Here is a 20,327-nt window from a genome sequence, read left to right as displayed (position 1 = left end):
ACAGATACTAAACAGATGGACGGACCATTTTGAAGAACTGCTTAGCGGCAACCACGAAGATGGCGAGATTGAGGATCCCATGTTTCAAATGAATGAAGATGATCGGCAACCACCCCCCACCGAAGAAGAAATTAGAGAAGCCATCGCAACACTGAAAAATAATAAAGCTCCCGGTTCGGATAATCTCCCTGCCGAACTTTTCAAAAATGGCGGCGACCCCCTCATGAAACACATGCATAAACTGATAACTGCAATCTGGCAACAGAAAGAAACACCCACAGACTGGAAGTTAGGTGTACTGTGTCCTATACACAAAAAGGGAGACATGATGGTGTGTGATAATTATAGAGGCATCACTCTACTCAATATGGCATATAAAGTGTTGTCCAACGTATTGTACAAAATACTTCTCCCCTACGCCGAACAAATAGTGGGAGGATATCAGTGCGGTTTCCGTCCTAATAAATCAACAACGGACCAGATATTTACAGTGAGGCAGATCCTTGAAAAAATCCTAGAGTTCGGCGTCGACACCCACCACATATTTGTTGAATTCAAAGCCGCATACGACTCCGTTAATAGAAATAAACTTCTACTTGCTATGGTAGAATTTCGCAGTCCGTTTGATCTTGTCCGGTTAACTGAACTTACACTCACAGGTGCAGAGAGCATGGTAAAAATCCAAAACGATCTCTCAAGACCCTTCCATTGCAAAAATGGACTAAGACAGGGTGATGGACTATCGTGTCTCTTATTTAACCTGGCATTAGAAAAAATAATTCGAGAGTCGCAGATTACTACGAATGGTACTATCTTTAACAAATCAGTACAAATTGTCGGATACGCAGATGACATAGACATCATAGGTAGGTCCACAGAATCTCTGACTGAAGCATTTCGGTCGTTAAGAGCATCTGCACACAGAATGGGTCTAAATATAAATGTTCAAAAGACCAAATATATGTGTTGCACTAGGTCAAGCAACCCGACACCTACACGAATAATAATTGATGACCTAGAACTGGAAGGTGTTGACACCTTTATATACTTAGGGTCGCTGCTAACCAAAGATAACAACGTCAGTGAAGAAATCAAAAGAAGAATAGTGCTCGCCAATAAGTGTTACTATGGCTTAAGAAGATAGATGGCCTCAAAAATGCCTAGAAAAATTAAACTGACTGAAAACAAAACACTAATAAGACATATGGTTCAGAAACTTGGACACTAACACAGAATGACCAAGAATTGCTCAAACATTTTGAGCGAAAAATACTAAGACGAATATATGGAGGCATAAAAGAACAAGGTTTGTGGCGCAGGTGTTACAATTTTGAGTTGTATAGAAGATTTGGAGAACCCGACGTTGTAAGACAACCTAGAAAATGATTTGAAGTCTATCGGAATTAGAGCATGGAGAAGAGTTGCCAGAGACAGGGGTGAATGGAGGATTGTTCTGAGGAAGGCTTTGGCTCATAAAGAGCTGTAACGCCACTGATGATGAAGAAAATATGCTGACTTTTTAGCTTATAAACAATTTAAAAAACTTTGACAATTTTTGTGTCACATCCTTGTAAGCAAGCTCATATTTAAAAATTTTTGGATAAAATATTTTTGTTTTATTTTTTTATGATGTTATTAGACATAAATACATACATACAACCCTTAATTTTCACCCTTCTCTCACCAACCCTTTTTTTAATAGCCGTATTATTGTCACAGAGTTAGTTGCAATACTCCTTCGAAACAACTTGACCGATTTTTATCAAATTCTTTATTGCGAATCCCAGCATGGAGTAGGGATGAGAACAAAGCCGGTATCCGGTATCTCTCACACAATAAGCCTTCTCTCACTTCACAAACTCTACACAGTTTTAGGCCACTATTATTGTTTGTGCATCGACCGTGCTAGTTGTGTTTATAATTATCATTTTACCTTCTCAGTGTAATTTTTAAGTAAACTTATTATTAATTCACTGGGCCAAGCTTATTTAGAGTATTTTTCCGCACGCAGCTCACCAGTTTAAAAACATAATTTGGCTTATTAGATACCTTTATAGGCAAATAATAATAGCTTCATTAAATGCAATTACAATAAAATAAAATTTTTTTTTTTGAAAAACAGTATCAACTAAAAAAACTTTAATTAATAAAATTTAAATATTTCTTATGAAATAATTGTAAAATTATTTTTATATGAAAAAATTAAATCAATTGATTTTTCCTGGATATTCCAATTTTTTCGGGCGCTGAAAATAGCACAATTCTTATTAATTTGTCGAGCTACCCCAGGTAAAAAAAAGGTTCCACGTGCTATAGAAGCTGATATATTCAAAATTTTTCCAACGCGCTTAAATTTAAATTTCTATTCTAAATAAGAAAACGATGCTCGAACAGTTCTCACCTCCGAATTTCGTGGGGGTGTTTCACGGGTACCGTCACTTTATCGGGTCATTACTTTTTATTCTTTGCATTTATTGTACAGCATATGCAGCACATAAATTCCACCTGTTCAATTTTTAGCTCTTAATGTTAATAAACAATGGAAATATGATTTATTAAAAAAAACTAAAAAAAATAAATTGTCCATAGAAAATTCTTTTTTCTTTTTAAATATGCATTCTTTTATCAGCTTTTCAGTAAGCCTGCTTACAACTATGTGACATAAAAACTGTCAAAGTTATTTTAATTGTTTATAAGCAAAAAAGTCCATTTCCAACGGTTTTTTTAATAATAAATTTGACAAAATGTTGAAATTTTCTTAATATATCTTGAATCTTGAATAACTTACAATCTAGTTAGTCGATCAAGCTGAGTTTTAACACACTTTAATAACTCATTAATTGTCATAATTTCAAGTAGTTATATTGCGCTTATATGCCATTACGCAAAAAACAGAGTTATTAACATTTATAAATTACTGTAGAAATAAGGTTTTTTTTTAAATTATCTCGATTAATTGTTTTTATGTGTTAATTTAGAAACTCGAAAAGTAAAATATTTGTTAAGATCTACAACTTTTATTTAAAACATCTTTCTCTAAAATATATAAGAAACGTTTTATAGGAAAAAAAATGTTTTTTTCAATATTTATGATTGTTAAAAAAAGCAAAGCAACATTGGATGTACGTCTTTACGGAAATCTATCCCTCATATACTTTTTACAACCTTCAAAACCATGTATAGGATTTTTACGTGAAATCAATGATTTTTCTTAGATAGACTGGGATATTTGTGTGTACATATTTTAAGCTTTGGCTTGATTTTAAGCTTTTTGTGTATTCGGGGTTTTTTAGAATTTTCTTGTTTGATTATTTTCCCTTTTAACAACCCTTTTAAAAGTTTTTCTACTATAACCTTTTCAAAAACGTTTTTTTGTATGCAAGCAATTCTTCTTTCCCCTAAGGTCTCTATAAGTCTGTTAATATTTTAATAGTTTGTCCATTATTATATTAAAGAGATGGAGACTCATTGCGCCTATCTGCCGTATCCAATTCCAATCCTATATTGGTTAAGTAAGTTTATCAACTTGACAAAAATTTTATTCATTTGCTTTGGATTATTTATATTAATTAAAAATGCATGGCATTAACACAATAAACCTTTCTTCTTTATATATTTTAATTTTCCGAAGTACTTCTTTAGTTTATTTATTATAAATTTTACTACGAATTTTTCAGTTCCCGATCAGCCACAGCTTACTCAAGAACAATTGCAACAAATTGCTCTCCAGCAGTTACCACAAAATCTGGTTTTACCACATCAATTAGCGAAGGCAAAAAATAACACTGAATCACAGCCTGTAGCCGTAAAGACAGAAACACCTAACATATTTGCCAATGTTAAAACGGAAATAATTGATCTTAATCCTCAAGATTTTAGAAGAGTAATGCAACGACTAAATGCTAGACCAATAATTGTATCGTATGAAAAACGTGTGGTAGGAAGCGGATCACGACGCCCTCATTATACCGTGACGACAAATTCTAAACAGTCCAATGAAACTACTGCCCCAAAGTCCATTGAAACTTACAAAACGACGTCCAAGGTATACTCATTTAACAAAACTTTTGTTTTACATCCTACCGATGGTAAAAAGGTTGTTAATTTACATTTTGTAAATGGGGAGCAAGTTTCTGATAGTTCTAATTCAGATAATACTGAAACTACTACAAATGCTACCACAGAGCCCCCAACTACTACTGTCGAAAGTGAAAATCCCGAGCCTGTTAACAATTGGCTATTTTAAACAGACTTTTTAATAAATGAAAAAGCGTTACCTTGTTAATAATGTTACTAAATTAAAGTACTTTCTATATTATAGAAATAGTTGAAACTTTTGTACAGAATTTAAAAATAAGTGAAAAAATGTTTCTCTGTTATAGATTGGTCAATGTATTAATAGGTTGATTAGATAATAAAATCTTGTTCTTTAAGTGGCTCTGGAAACGCCCATCCTTCACTTGATTGCTAGAAAGTTATTGGTAATGTATTGGACCACTTGCCTTACCCTTGATAATAAAGTTTTCTTGATTTATTGATAATTCTTTTTATCTGTTAGCCTAGTATAATGTATATATATATATATATATATATATATATATATATATATATATATATATATATATATATATATATGTATACAAAAAGGTCACATGAGTACTTGAGAGCGGTGGTCGGTCACGTCAAGCTGTAGATAAAACCTTCCCTTTTCAATATAAATAAAATAAACCAAAAAAAAACCGTGTTCAGTATCGTTGATCAGGAACGAATTGAAGTTCTGGTTATATAGGAACGAAATGAAGTTCTGGTTGTAAGTAAAACCACCAAATCCAAAATGACCGTTTTCTTGACACTAATCCGGTTTGTAATGAATTCCGGCATAATTGTTACTGACTCTACGTCATAGATAACTAAGCTATCTCTTGGAATTTTTGAAGCCAGCATGGGTTCAATTTCTAACCTAAATTTTTCTTCAATCCTCATAAGTCCTAACGAAACATCAAGTCCTTGTATTACATCAGATTCTCCTAAATTTAAATCGAAATTATCAGCACTGTCCATTAAAGTCTCATCTTAAAGGAAGCAACTGAAATTTATATTGCACTTTTCGCTTCTTTGTGGTCTAGTGTCGATTTACCTTCAGCAATGATCTTTTTCATAATAGCCCCACTGCCACGAAGATCAACCCATTCTGGTTTAGGTTCTTCAGGTTCCTTGATCTTTTCTTTTTCTTCTTCGGGTATATTTCCCATTTCATTATTTTTACTAATATTGCTTTCACTTGAGCTAACTGGTTCACGATCGGGCATGTCAGATTCTTCTAGAATGTCTTTGCTGGAATTAAGGGAAATTATAGTGGGAGGATTTTTCGTGTTAAATGAACGCTTTTGACATTTTAACTGTTCGTATTTTCTATTTCTATATTGAATAGAAAACAATTATTTTTTTATCATAAAAATATTTTTTAATATTAATTACTGAAATTTTTTTTTTCGTTTTTTGGTGTCTTCCAACTTATTTTTTATTGAGTTTTATATTCCTGTTTCAATATAAATGAAATAAACAAAAAAATCTTTATTGTCAAACTTCTATTATCTGAAAATAAAACTGTGGGACATAGGTATAGGAACCTTCTTGTCGTTTTGCCATACGCTTAGCACCACCACCTCCAACACCTACTTATTGGCAGCTCGGTTCATCCACTATATTTCCATTCCCATTCCATCTATTGATTTTACTTTTATTGACCATGACTATGTACTATACAATCATATTGGCTGCACATAACATTCAACCACACGAAGTCTTAGATTTAGTTTTAGTTTAAAAGCTTCTATAGCCATATCTATTCTTATTTTAATTTCCTTATCACAGTCACACTTGCATGATAGAGTGGATCCACGATACTTAAATTTCTCAAATCTTTAAATTTGTTGATAATCTTTGAGAAGGTGTGCTTGCTTCTGTTGCTTCCGGTTGATGATTATAAATTTAGTTTTTTGGATGTTAATCTTTAAGTCGTATTCCATTCCTGTATAATTAATACTCGTAACCAGCGCTTGCAGAACTTCTATCTTACCTACTAGAATAGTTGTGTCGTAAGCGTAACGAAGATTGTTTATTATGACCTCATTTACTTTAATTCCATGCTGTATGTTTTCTAGAGCAATTTAAAATATGTATTCATTGCATATATTAAAAAACATTGGTGAAAATATACAGCCCTGTCTGACACCTTTCAGTATTTGTACATGGTCAGAATCAAATCCCATTGATGGTGATTTAAAACTTTGCAAGCTCAAGAGTCAAAGCTTTGGACTGGCGTCACAGCTCTGCCAACAAGAGCCAAAAAGTGCAAATGTGGGCGGAAATTAATTTATTAAAAATTTAAGAGTGTACGCGATTCATGACAAAGTTCTTAATTTTCACATGAAAGAAGTAGCATTAATATTGGATAATGCACCTTTATATCGAAAAGATCTTCTCGTGTGGACAGAATTATTTAAAAAAATCTTCCCTTTCAATGAATTAGCTTCTATTTTGACAGGATATAACGAAATTATTCTCTTTAAATTATTATTGCTAAACAAAGTCAAAAGAGAATAGTTCGTTATAGTAAACGCAAACATTAAAACATTGTAAAACGTTAATAACAAGATGTTGCTCGAGGATATTATTGTTTTATGAAATAATCACTGTAAGTGAAAACATAATTTTACGTTTTTGAAGACAAGTTTCTATACTGGCGTTGTATTACTTTTTTATCTATAGTAAAATGCTGAAAAGAGTGTCATGGAACTAGCGCCACAAGATGGCGTCGTCACAAATAGCGTCACAAAATAGCGGTTCTTCACATCGATTCACTACTCTCGATCAATTCGTTTTTAATCATCATATATTTACTCTAAGCAGGTTTAAATTAATTAATTAATTAAGCAAAGAAACAAAAAAAAAAACAGAACAATGTCAAGAAATAGAGGACTATCAGAGTCGATATGATAACTTCAATGTTCATCGAAAGGTAAAGGAAATAGCTAGAAAGTTTCGAAAACGCAACAGCGGAAAAATAACAGATGATGAAGGCAATCTTGCCACAACCAAAGAATATAAAAAAAAGTATGGGAAGAATACTTAGAGAAACTTTTTCATAATCTTAGAACAATACAAGAACCCACCATTGAAGAAAATTCAGTTCCCGAAATCCTACCAGAAGAAATAACGGCAGCCGTCAGACAAATGAAGGATAGAAAGGCACCGGAACTTGATGAAATTTCTGTAAAACTGCTGAAGCTATTAGATGCAGAACAAATAAAAATAATAACCGAAATATTTAATAAAATATTCAAGGCATGAAAAATACCAGTAGAGTGGCTCAAATCGGAGTTCGTACCATTGCCCAAAAAACCAGGAGCAAAAATTTGTGACTATAGGACCATAAGCCTAATGAGCCATCTGCTGAAGCTGTTTTTAAAAGTCATCCACAAAAGAATATACCGGAAATGGGAGAAACAAATTACGCCCAATCAGTTTGGATTTGTGAACGCCGTTGGTACGAGAGAAGCTTTATTTAGCGTACAGATATTGTTTCAGAAATGTAGAGATGTCAGCTGTAATGTTTTTGCATGCCTGATTGACTACAAGAAGGCTTTCGATAGAGTCAGGCATGAACAAATGATGGAAGTGCCGAAGAGGACAGGGATTGACGGAAGAGACTTAAAAATAATAGCTAACCTGTATTGGATTCAATCAGCGGTACTCCGAATAGATGGACAATATACAGATCAGGTCAAAATCTTAAGGGGAGTGAGACAGGGGTGCATAATTTCACCACTAATATTCAATCTGTACTCGGAGCACATTTTTGAAGAGGCTCTAAAAGATATTGATGAAGGCATCTCAATAAATGGAGTCAAGCTAAATAACCTGTGGTATGCAGATTATACAATAGTGTTTTCTAATACCTAGAAGGGCTACAAAACTTAATGAACAAAATAACGGAAACAAGTAGAAAATATGGACTGGATATAAACACCAGCAAAACCAAGCTAATAATCATAAGCAAGGAATACATAACTGCAGAAAATCTGTATGTGAACCAAATGAGAATTGAATGTGTCTCACAGTACAACTACTTGGAAACTATAATCAATGAGTCGTGGGACAATACCCAAGAAATTAAAGGTCGCATCGAAAAAAAAGTGCATTTTTGACTATGAGCTCTGTGTTCAAGAGCCATGACCTCAGACTAGAAACAAAAATAAGGCTTCTTAAATGTTATGTGTACTCAGTGCTTCTGTACGGAGTAGAAACGTGGACATTAAAGGCGGAAACTCTATTAAAACTTCAGGTTTATGAGCTATGGTTTACAGAAGGATCCTGAAGATACCATGGACATACAAAGTCACCAATGAAGAAGTACTGCGGAGGATGAATACAACCGCGGATTTGGTCAACATCGTGAAGGGCCGTAGGCTGCAGTACTTGGGACATATAATGAGAAATCAAAGCAGATACGAGCTACTCCAATGCATTTTGCAAGGTAAAATTGAAGAAAAAAGGGCCCCAGGACGAAGAAGAATATCCTGGCTTGCCAACCCTATTCCGTATAGCAACCAACAAAGTCATCATAGCCAGAATAATCGCCAACGTTCGGAACGGACAGGCACCCTAAGAAGAAGAAGGTTTAAATTAAAAACTACTTGAAAAATAACTAAAAAAATACAGATATTAAATGAAAAGTAAAAAATTAAAAGTATATCTGTCAATAAAAGATTCGTTCGTAACGATTTTGGAACGTTAAATCGTTTGTTTAATAACGCCCGATTTCATGATTAATTTAAAGTGAACATTAAATAAATTAAAAGTAAACTTTAAGTGTAAATTTCAGTTTCATAATTCTTAAATGGCAGAAATCTGTCAATTAACTTGTAACTATACATTATAACCCCAAAATTCTGACAATCAGACAATAGTCTTTGTCTTGCTTCAAGTTTGTTTAAAATGTTATTTTTTTCAAATTTAAAATGATGCTGATTATTTCTTCAAGTTAAAATTCTTCTGAAAATAAATTTATATATGTAGTCCACTCAAAAGTTTACAGCGAAAGAATGAACTCTTTAGAATAATATAATGATTTATATTTCTATAAAAGGTCTCCTTTGACAAAAGATACAGTTATGTACAGTATATGTCTTTATTTAAACAGATCTAACCTTTAATTAAACTTCGTAACAAAGAGGTAAGTAATATCATTAAGATATAATAAAATTTATCATCACATTAACATTGGTAAAACATAAAAATGGAATACGTTAATTGCACGAAATATGCAAGAATCACTTAAAAAATAAGAAAATGTGTAAAGCATGATTCTAAATGAATCACACCATTTATTAAAAATCATGCAACTCAGTACTGTTTATTGTGATACTTTTCATTTTTTTGGACAAACTTTTCAAATTTACAGAAACATAATAATAATAATTATTATTATCATCCATATTTAAGTCATACAGCTCTCACTTCCCCTAAGGAGAAAATTCACTCATTCCAGATACGTACGGTATCAAAAAGATTAAGCTCTGGTGGGGGTATTTTCGTGTTATCGACCACTAGGTGACTTGTTAGCTGGAGTATAAATCCAAAAATTTTCTTAAGCGTCTGGATATTGAGAGAAGTACTGCTTTTTGCATGGTCTTATATAGATGTTCACTACGACCCAGCTGTTTCATGTTCTCTCAGAGATTCCAGCAATGACTCCAGCAATAGAGGGAATAATAAGTATCGTCGGGGTACTTTTCATTCTTTATTATCTCCTTATTTGTATAGCTTGTAGCTTGTATAGCTCCTTAGCATAGCTTGTAGTTGTCCAGGTCTACTTACATCTTACTCATTATTAAATGCTACTGAGATATGTCGTTCTTTATGATAAGTTCCGACAAATAATTGGCAACCTTCGGGAAAATATTGGATGGGTCTTTTGGGTTTGATAGCCACATGTGCATTTTTCGTTTTTTGTATTCGTTTTTCGTCTTTTGTCTTTGGTGATACATTTATGTTAGTTTTAGGAGGGAATTACCTGATCTTGAATAGTAGGTAACAAACCCTCTGTTTCGGGAAACATCTTTATTACACTTTTGACATAGTTCTGCATCCACATGTTTATTTTTTTACTTAGATAGGTGGTTTGTGCGCATTTTTCTCTCAGTTTTAGCAGTGTAGTGTTATATACGGCGTAAGTCACGCTATGTCAAGTAGATATCCCAGCCAGCTTCTGAAAATAAGATCTTAAGTAAGCATTTTATTTTCCTAATTGCTAACCTATAACTACATCTCGTGTTTCTTCTAGATATCGTAGATTTGTGAAAAGTGTTCTCACTTTTCTCTAAAGATTTTTTGTATCCTTTTTAGACCACTTAACAATACCAAATGAGTAGCTAAACGCGAAACTTAAGTATGTATTTAATGTCTTTAAATTTTATTTACTATTAAGATATGATTGATGTAGCTGACTTACTCTTCGTACAAACTTGGAAGTTAGTTCTGTTTTCATTTGTTTATGATCAATGTCTCGTAATTACTTATTATATTTTTTACATATTATTTTTGCCATGGCCTCGATGTTTTAGACATTTTACTTATCGAATCGATGGGTCTGAACCTCTGACTATACTGCACTTATCAAACTTTCTACAGTTTTTGGCATCTGATTGAGGTGGTGTTGGGCAGAAGCCATTTATTTTCAAAACAACGATGTACAACAGATAATTAAACTTGGCTACTTCAGTATTGTTATTTTTGATGCTTAAACCTAAGTCAGCTGAAATAAAGCCTTAATCGCTAAGAACCACATCTCGATGAGTTCGCTTGGAATAGGCCCTGGTTGATTAAAATATTTTCAGTCTCGATATTGTTTTTACTAGAAATTTAAAGGTAAATTTTAATCTTTTAATCTGTAATATGCAATAGCGTATCATCGACTTTATATATTCTTAATATACGTATTAGTCGTTTAGGCGGCACTAAGTTAAAGACTTTTTTGTATTCAAAAAAGGTTACTTTTTTGTGTGTGCATGGTTAAAAATAACAAATTGACTATAAGTTGTTATTTGCAGCCCTTGGAATCTTTATCGCATCCTTTCTGTTGAGACTATATGATATTGTTTAGAGCACAGTATTGGTAGATACTCTAGACTATACAGAATTTGTCCAATTTATACAAAGTTAAAAGATAAGTAATTGGGCGATACTTGGATGGATGCTGCTTGTTATTTTGATCCTAAGATATTAAATAAGTAAGATTAAAAATATAATAATTAATTAATATTGATAGAACTCTTCTTTAGTCAGAAGTTTTGAACTCCCTCTGGTCCAGGAGATTTTCAGTTATGAAGCTCTTTGATAATATTCGAGATTTGTTCAGTGATAAAGGGTGCGTTGGGAGTATTATTGTATTGTTGATAGTTGTACGTTGTAGCTTTGATCTATTCGTCACTGGTGTTAAGAGTGGCTGATGTTAAAAATTGATTTCCATAAAACTTATTAATGTTTTCTTGATTTGGATACGATTAATTTGTACTTTCTATAGTGAAATTAAGTTTCCTATGGATCTACTTCTTTGAATGCTCAAAAAGTGTATTGTCGCATTTTCGGTTGTTGCTAACTGGGTCCCTAGGATGCCCGAATGAATACATTTACATATTGTTCAGATGTATAATTTTGTGGATGATGTAAGTATTTTATAGTGCTTTGCTTTACTTCTTTAGCTCTTCTGATTACTTTTCTACTTCTCACGCCTCGAATCTATTCCGTAGTTCGTCCAATATCCATACGCAATAATTAAATATTCCGTAGCGGTAGTTTTTCCAAGGGCGATATTATGTTATTAATTCTTAGGTATTAGAACTCCATCGTATTCTGATTTTATTATTCATAACATTAGCAGTTATTGTTGCGATTCAGTAAATCAGCGTATGCAAATATTTCAATGGTTGCGGTTCTATGACATAATTTGGTAGAACTTCAGCTGTCAAATTTTGTAATAACGCACTTAGTTACTTACAAGAGTTTATTTTTTTTAGAAATGGTCTACTAAGTGAGTTTGTTTAACTGAACTCTTGTACAGCATATACCATTTCTATTACGAGGCTACTTGTCCTGCTTATTACCAAGTTGAGTTTCTAGTATGAAAGGACTGATATCTGCTCATGAATGTCCTAAGACTTGTTAAAAAACTTACTTTTGTCTATGATTTTCCCATTCAAATTCACTTCTAATGGTATGGTGTCTAGTTTCTAGGATACGAATATTTCTCTTAATTACCCGGTATTGATCTGCTACTCGCTGTTCAGATACTTAAATATCTGGGTACTCCCTGAAAAATTCAGGGAAATTTATAGTATAAAAATAAAAATGGAAAAAAGTTTTGTAAGAATCATTAGTATAATTAGGTACAGTAAATATGATATTAGTAATCATAGTGAACAAACACTGAGTAACCTGGCACTACAGGCACTACAAGTAGTAGTAAGTACAACGTTCATACATAAAAATATCCATAAATGTACTTGGTTAACACCTAATAAAAAGAAGGTACTCATACCAAATAAACCATGTACTCGTACAAAAAGAGCATGAAAAAATGATAACAGTTTGCCGATGCTGTAGATGAGCGGACAGTGAGCGGATCATTATCACTTTTTATTAATCGTAAAAATGAATCAACAACAACAAAAAAAAGAAGAATGTGACACAACGGGCAGAAAGTTTAAACATACTAGAGAAGCAAATAAAACAGAAAATTAGCAAAAATACATAGAAGAATTTCCCAACAAATGAAGGCAAAATCTTGACCACTTCTTCGTCGATATAATATTATTTACGAACGAAGAAACATTTACACACCGTGGTGTTTTTATTTAAGAAACAATCATTTCTGGAATACTAACAATCCTCATGTTAAGAAAGTAAGGCATTTCCAACATGAATTTCAAATGTATGGTGGGTATGATGTTGGACATGCGAGTTACCTCGTAATTTGAATGGTGAAAACTATTTACATTTTTTACAAAATAGTTTTATTGATTTGCCGTAAGAATTGCGATTAAACATTTGGCAAAATATGTGGTTTATGGAATTTGGTATACACCCACATTAAAAGAGTTCAGATTTTAATCCGTTCGATTTTTGTGTATAGAAAGCAATAAAACACCGTATCTACAAGAATTCCAATTGCAAAATTGCAATCAAATTTGGGAAGAAATAAATACTGCAGCATTTTCTTTTGAACCAATGATGCTATTTAATGTATGACGATCTTTTATTGAGACGTTATTATGTATAGACGAATTAATAAATGCATTGAAGAACATGGTAGACATAAAAACACTTACTTTGATAAAAACTTTAATGTTGTTTAGTTAGCTTATCTATTTCTCAATTTGGTTTGTAAATAAAATGTATTTTATTTTGACTTTAATTTAATATAAAACGTATTCACTTTATTTCATTAATAATTATCCTACAATTACTTCATTAATTATCATACTGATGTTTGTAAAAAAATTTCATTATGCAGACATAGATTGAAAAGTATTTAGATTATTGATATCAGAAGTGGACCTATTAGTTTAATTGACTCAATAACTACACCATCTTTCCGTTGAGCATGTTGTATATTTGTGACATTTTTTATAAATTGGAGCTGCCAACTTGAACATTTGCAGCAATACTTAAACAGAAAAAATAAAATCTAATTTAGTAAAATGCAATAAGTAATGCGTTAAAACAGCAATTAAAAAAGTATATAGACGAGATATGTTACAAGAGGTTCAATATGTCTAAAAGATCTAGAACTACATAATTAAGAGATTTTATGAAATTACGGAACTATTGGAGCAGAAATAAAAACAAGTGAAATAAACCGGAAAATAAATTAGGCGTGTGTGTCATTCCGTCTGCAGCATTAGTAAACTACAAAAGCCTGATCTACTGTAATGACTATAACTAAAAGCAGTTTTATTACGTATTTTCTGCTGCAGTTTGTCTCCGAAAAACAGCGATTTTATTTAAGGCAATTAAAGTAGTAGACACCGCCTTCGTACGCTACTAGTAGATACTGTAAAAAGCTTGGGTATCATACCTACACATTGCGACAGCATGTGAGTTTTAATTTTCATAATTCAAACAACAGCAAGTGAGAATAGAAAAACTAGAAGATACTAGAAAAAAGTAGAAGTATATGTCATAAAGAAAGAAAATGTATCGTTCCTGTCATCCACTAAATGTTGACGGTCATCTGTAGTGGCAGTAGGCGAGAGATTTACCCCTATAAACAAAGCATAAACCGACTTATATTTTTTTGCATTTCTACCGCACCAAACGTGAAAAAACTACTCAGTCTAGATAAAAACGTTCAACAGACGACTTTCTTAAAAATACTTGCTCTTTAAAATAAGATTTTCTAAATTAAAAAATTATTATAAACAAAAAAGTTGTTGCAAATTAAACCCGAAAGTAAAAATTGTTTATAATTATTAAAATAAACAATAACAATATTTAAAACACAATTCATAATGTGAGTTTTTATTTAGTTACTACATTTACGAAAGATGGGCACAATCGGTCAAGTAGTTTTTAAACAATTATATTTGTTTATCCCATTTGATAAAACAAAGGTCATTTTCAAATGGATGTACAGGTACTTTGTCAGTTTTATTTTGGTCTGATTCTTTTTATGAGTTCTTAAATTTGTGCAAAATGAAGTATCATTACCATTATATTGGCAATATCCCTAACTTATGCCGCGCAGTATGTATAAATATATATATATATATATATATATATATACATATATATACACACATATATATATATATATATATACATATATATATATATATATATATATATATATATATATATATATATATATATATATATATATATATATATATATATATATTAAAAGTGCACTCGTGTGTGAATGGGATGTTTTGTTTTCGGTCAATTTGGAGATAAAAAAGACAAGAGTTGTGCTACTTTATCTATTTAATGAAGACGTTTCGCCCACTGTTTAATGAGCATCATCAGTTCGTCTAAAAGAGTGTTATTAGCGATACATCTAATATGAGAAACAATTAAGTAAATGATCTTACCTTTAAAAGATCTGTAGCGTTAGGTTATGATATAATAAAAGAAATTGAAGAAGAAACCAATAATTAAAAGTAGAATACGGAAGAATCAATTTTGTAGTATCAGAATCAACCTTTATGTTGGCATCTACAAAACTTTTCCTTCAATCTTACCAGCTGATTGTCAGTTCTGACATTCGAACTTTCAAATACTTCATTTTGCATGATATGGTCATAACAGTCAAGAACCCTAGCCGTGCCGTTGTTAATATAACATTTCAAAATTGACAAGTACATTTTTTGATAGATTTTATAATCAATCAATGTTGTCAAAAGTTAAATTACAAAAATTAATATAAAAATTACGTAAATTGGGAATCTTCCGGCGTTCTGTGTTTCTATGTTTTTTTTGCTGATGTATTTATTAGATTAATTTTTGATGTTTGCCTTTTTGATGTTTCTTCACATTAATACCATTTTAACGCTACAGATCTTTTAAAGGTAAGATCATTTACTTAATTGTTTTTCATATTAGATATATCGCTAATAACACTCTTTTAGATGAACTGATAATGCTCATTAAACAGTGGGCGAAACGTCTTCATTAAATAGATAAAGTAGCACAACTCTTGTCTTTTTTATCTCCAAATTGACCGAAAACATCCCATTCACTTACGAGTGCACTCTTTTTATATTAAATTAAACGGTCATATTCCTTGATATATATATATATATATATATATATATATATATATATATATATATATATATATATACCTACAAGCTGACCAGGTCACGCTTTGTCGGGCCACGATTTGCTGTGGCTTCTTTATTATACGTCTAATATTATGTTCAATTTATTTTACAGAGTTAAGTAAATATCATGAAATCCTTGATGGCATTCCTAGTATATCCAGAAAATTTAAAAATTCTTTTGGATAATTTACAGCTTCCTCTTCATTAACAATACTGTCCATTAATTTAAAAGATATCAGATCACCTGGTAAAAACTGTTGAATCTGGAAGTTAATTTCGTTAACATTAACACTGTTCGCCGCCAAAATTGTGTGCTCACTAAGCCAATTCTGATTCAAGTTATTATTCAGTATAGCCGAAAAGACACCTACAATTAATTCATGTTTGGTCTCAACACATTTGTAGAAATTATTTAGAAGTTTGATGCATTGTGTATTTGAATGCAGTTTACCGTTTCCAATATTTAGCAAATGGATGGAAAATATTTGCGCTGATACACCATTTAGCACTTGTACCCTTATGTCAATGGTCAATCGAACTGTTTCGATATTTCGCCATAAAAACGATTATGTTAAACATGCATTAATCTCATCCGCATATGTAAAGAGAGGAATAACCGGTAATGTCTGTCTTGAAGTAAACTAAAAAATATTCACTATTAACACATGCAAAATAAAACTGCGTGAAACAATAAATTAAAGGTTTAATGTTTATATTTTCGTAAAATTGTAAAACAGTTTTGCCCGATTTTCAGTAAATAATAAAGTTCATTTAGAATCATTAATTTTAATTTGAGATATTAATATTAAATAATATTGAATTTTATTCGTTACAATAAGAAAACATTAAGTGAGATGATATCTCAGCTCTCCGCATTGCTTATAAAAACTGTAAATTGCCTACATTTGGCGCTGCTCAACCACTGTAAATTATTATAAATTTTATTTATAAAATATACTTTTTTTAGAGATAATATAGCTTACTTTCTTCATATATACGATAAAATATAATATGGAAAATTTTATGGATTTATTATACTGAATTAGATTTTAACATTTTTTAAAATTCTCAGTAGATTTTAAAATTTAAGTTTATTTAGAATTGTTTTATTCAATTTGTAATTATTAAAATGTATTGAATTATTGCACAAACTTAAATTTTAAACTTTATTGCTGAGAAAATGTTGAAACATAATTTTCTTATTGTAAATAAACAATTTTGGACATTTTAAAATTATTTTTAGCTTTACACTTATTTCGTTTATATTAATTTTTAATATCAAAAATAAAAATATTACTCTCGAGTTAAAATCAAATTTTTTGAAACACTTCGTATACAACTAATAAGAGTTTATATTTGATGGTATATTGTATAGATCGGTTATATATAACTGTTTATACGGGAAAATAAAACAGCTTTTAATATTTTCCTTACAATTTTATCATATTTTCTTGAGTTTAAGCAAAGCAATAAAAGTAAATAAACGTGTAGTCGTTGAATGTCACTTTATGTTTAAATGAACTACCACTGTAACTGTAGATCGTATAAAACATTTTGTATAGGAGTATAATGTAACTGTTTATATGGAAAAATAAAACCGTTGCTTTAATTATTTTCCTTATAATTACATTATATTTTAATGAATCCCACCTATTAGACCTTTCTAGGACATGAAATAAATATTTCAAAACCAAAAGAGCCAAATCAATTCAGTAATTCTCAATTTATTATAAAAAAATTATATTAATATAAAATAACGTTTGTTGAACGTCATTTTATGATATTTTATAACTACATGGATCAAATCAATTAAAACTGTAGAGATAAAGTCGTATAAAACATTTTGAATTTACAAATAAAAAAAATAAGTGGTTCAGTAGTTTTTGAATATTAGCTTAGACAAACATCGTGACACGAGATTTTTATGTATAAATATATATATTATAAATATATATATTATAAATATATATATTATAAATATATATATATATATATATATATATATATATATATATATATATATATATATATATATATATATATATATATATATATATATATATATATATATTATTGAAATGACTCTTCTGGAAAGCAGTTATTTAGCTACAATTTATGTCTTTTTTAAGCCGTCATTTAAAACAACAAATACATAGTTCTTGACATATAAACACCGCGTATAAGAACTTTAATCTGCTATAAAGGAGATAACTCTATGACATTGACCCCATTTGTTTTAAAATCAAACTTACTTCAGCGTATTTGTGTGACTTGTCTTTATAGAAAATGAAGTGCATTGTATGGAGTTTAATTTTGTTTATTTTTCTTTGTCAGATTAACAATACAACATCTGCTCCACAAAAAACCGGAAAACGATTTATGGACGTACCTGGAGGATGTCAAGAGGGGATGCAATTTTCTGCTACGGGAGGATGCTTTGAGTCCTTCAAACTTCCTGTTACAGAACCTAACTATAATACCCCTAAATCTGCAAAAGTTTCTAGGTAGATACAAATGTTTGTTGAAAACTTTTATATATATTTTGCTATTTATTTCAATTGGAAAATTAATAACATTTATAATGTATGCAACTATTTATAACAATTTAACTGTGCATTTTCTTAAATGTATATTTAACAGATATTAATCGGTTTCACAAATGTCTGTTATTTAGTCAATAACTTAAACATTTGTTAACTATGGCAGCTAAACAATACATTGTTTTTAATGTACTAGCACATATACAATATAAGAATTTTCATTTGGAAATTACCATTTAATTATGTTTCCAATGATTATATAGTTATTTTATACAGGGTTAATATATGGTAAAAATTTTAATTATAAATTATTATAATTAAATCAATATATATTTCTTGTGCGTATACACAAATCATATCCTGTATTTCTTCGTTTGGAAAATGATTGTGACAGTCTAAATCACACCTTCCGTAAATAAAGCAATACTACTAAACTATTTAAACGCGTTTTTGTCGAAAACGGTTGAAATTATCGTGTTTAAATCAGTATCAATATTACGTAAAAATAATGTATCTAAGGTCCATTCACTCAACTCGGGCATATTTTGACAGATTCATAGCTGAAAACCTAACACAAAAGTTCCTAGCTCACAGTTTTAACAGCTTAAATAAACTTTTATTACAGACTTCTTTCATGAAAAAAAGAAGAATTAGTATAAATAGTGCAAGTGTATACTAAACCCATAAAATTTTGGGTAGTATATATTTAAAAAATAGATTTCAGTTGTTATAATTTATCATAACTATTTATTATACGGTGCTTCTTAGCCTTAGCCATGTTTGGACATAGGCCTCTTCCAACTCCTTCCATCGGTCTCTATCCTGAGCAACATATTTCCAATTTGTTCCGGCTATTCTTTTAATATCATCAACCCATCTCATCTGTGGTCTTCCTCTTGGTCGTTTACTTTCGTAAGGTCCCCAATGTTGTATTGTAGTATTCCAACGTTGGTATTTTTGACTAGTAGTGTGGACCGCGAACCTCCATTTAAGTGTGGCAATTTTTGTTGCTATGTCCTCGACTTTTGTTTTGGATCTTACCCAGTCGTTACTCTTTTTATCTGACAGTCGTATACCTAACATTACTCTTTCCATTGTTTTTTCTGTTGTGGCTAGTTTATTCATGTTTGCCTTGGTTAGGGTCCAGGTTTGACATCTATATGTCATGATAGGAAGGATGCATTGGTTGAACACTTTGTTCCTTAAGTATTAGGGTATTTTGTGGTTCTTAAGTATCCAACTAAGTTTGCCAAATCCTAAATATGCTAGTCTTGCTCTTCTAGTAGTTTCCGCACTTTGGTTCTCCTTGTCAAGTCTCAGGATTTGGCCTAGGTAGATATATTCTTGGATTTGTTCTATTTCACTGCCATTTATAGTTATACGTCTGGCGTCATCTGTGTTTGTCATTATTTTTGTTTTTTTTTTTATATTCATTTTTAGGCCGACATATTGGGAGCTGTGGGAAATATTATCGGAGATATTATCGGGAGATATTATCGGGAGATATTATCGGGAGATATTATCGGTCCCAGTGGGAAATAGGAGTAGAGGCAGACCACGACTGAGATGGAGGGACGGTGTGAACGAGGACGCAAGGAAAATCGGCGCGGCAAATTGGCAACGGTTGGCGATGAACAGAAACGACTGGCGAAATAGACTGGGGAAGGTCAAGGCTCAACTAGAGCTGTAGCACCACTGATGATGATGATATTGGGAGCTGGCTGCTAGTTCCCCCATCATAATTTGCAGTTTCTCGAAAGTGCTCGTTATAATCACTACGTCGTCAGCGAATCTAAGGTGGTTTAACTTGTTGCCATTAACGTTATTGCTATAGGTTGACCAATTTGTAGTTTTGAAGACGTCTTCTAAGACTAGGTTGAAAAGCTTATCATAGTTGCAT

The 20,327-nt window shown here is 31.3% G+C and overlaps 1 protein-coding gene across 1 annotated transcript in view; it reads left to right on the top strand.

Annotated features, from left to right (window-relative positions):
• Window positions 1–20,327, top strand: part of LOC140431316 (uncharacterized) — a 79,251-nt gene that overhangs the window by 4,787 nt on the left and 54,137 nt on the right. Inside the window, exons 2-3 of the mRNA XM_072519251.1 lie at window positions 3,678–4,045; window positions 18,222–18,391. Of these exons, the coding sequence (XP_072375352.1) occupies window positions 3,678–4,045; window positions 18,222–18,391 (538 nt within the window). The remainder of the gene's footprint in view (window positions 1–3,677; window positions 4,046–18,221; window positions 18,392–20,327) is intronic.

Source organism: Diabrotica undecimpunctata, chromosome 1 (genome assembly GCF_040954645.1).
Source record: "Diabrotica undecimpunctata isolate CICGRU chromosome 1, icDiaUnde3, whole genome shotgun sequence".
Classification (NCBI taxonomy): domain Eukaryota; kingdom Metazoa; phylum Arthropoda; class Insecta; order Coleoptera; family Chrysomelidae; genus Diabrotica; species Diabrotica undecimpunctata.
This window is presented reverse-complemented; position numbering and strand designations above follow the sequence as displayed.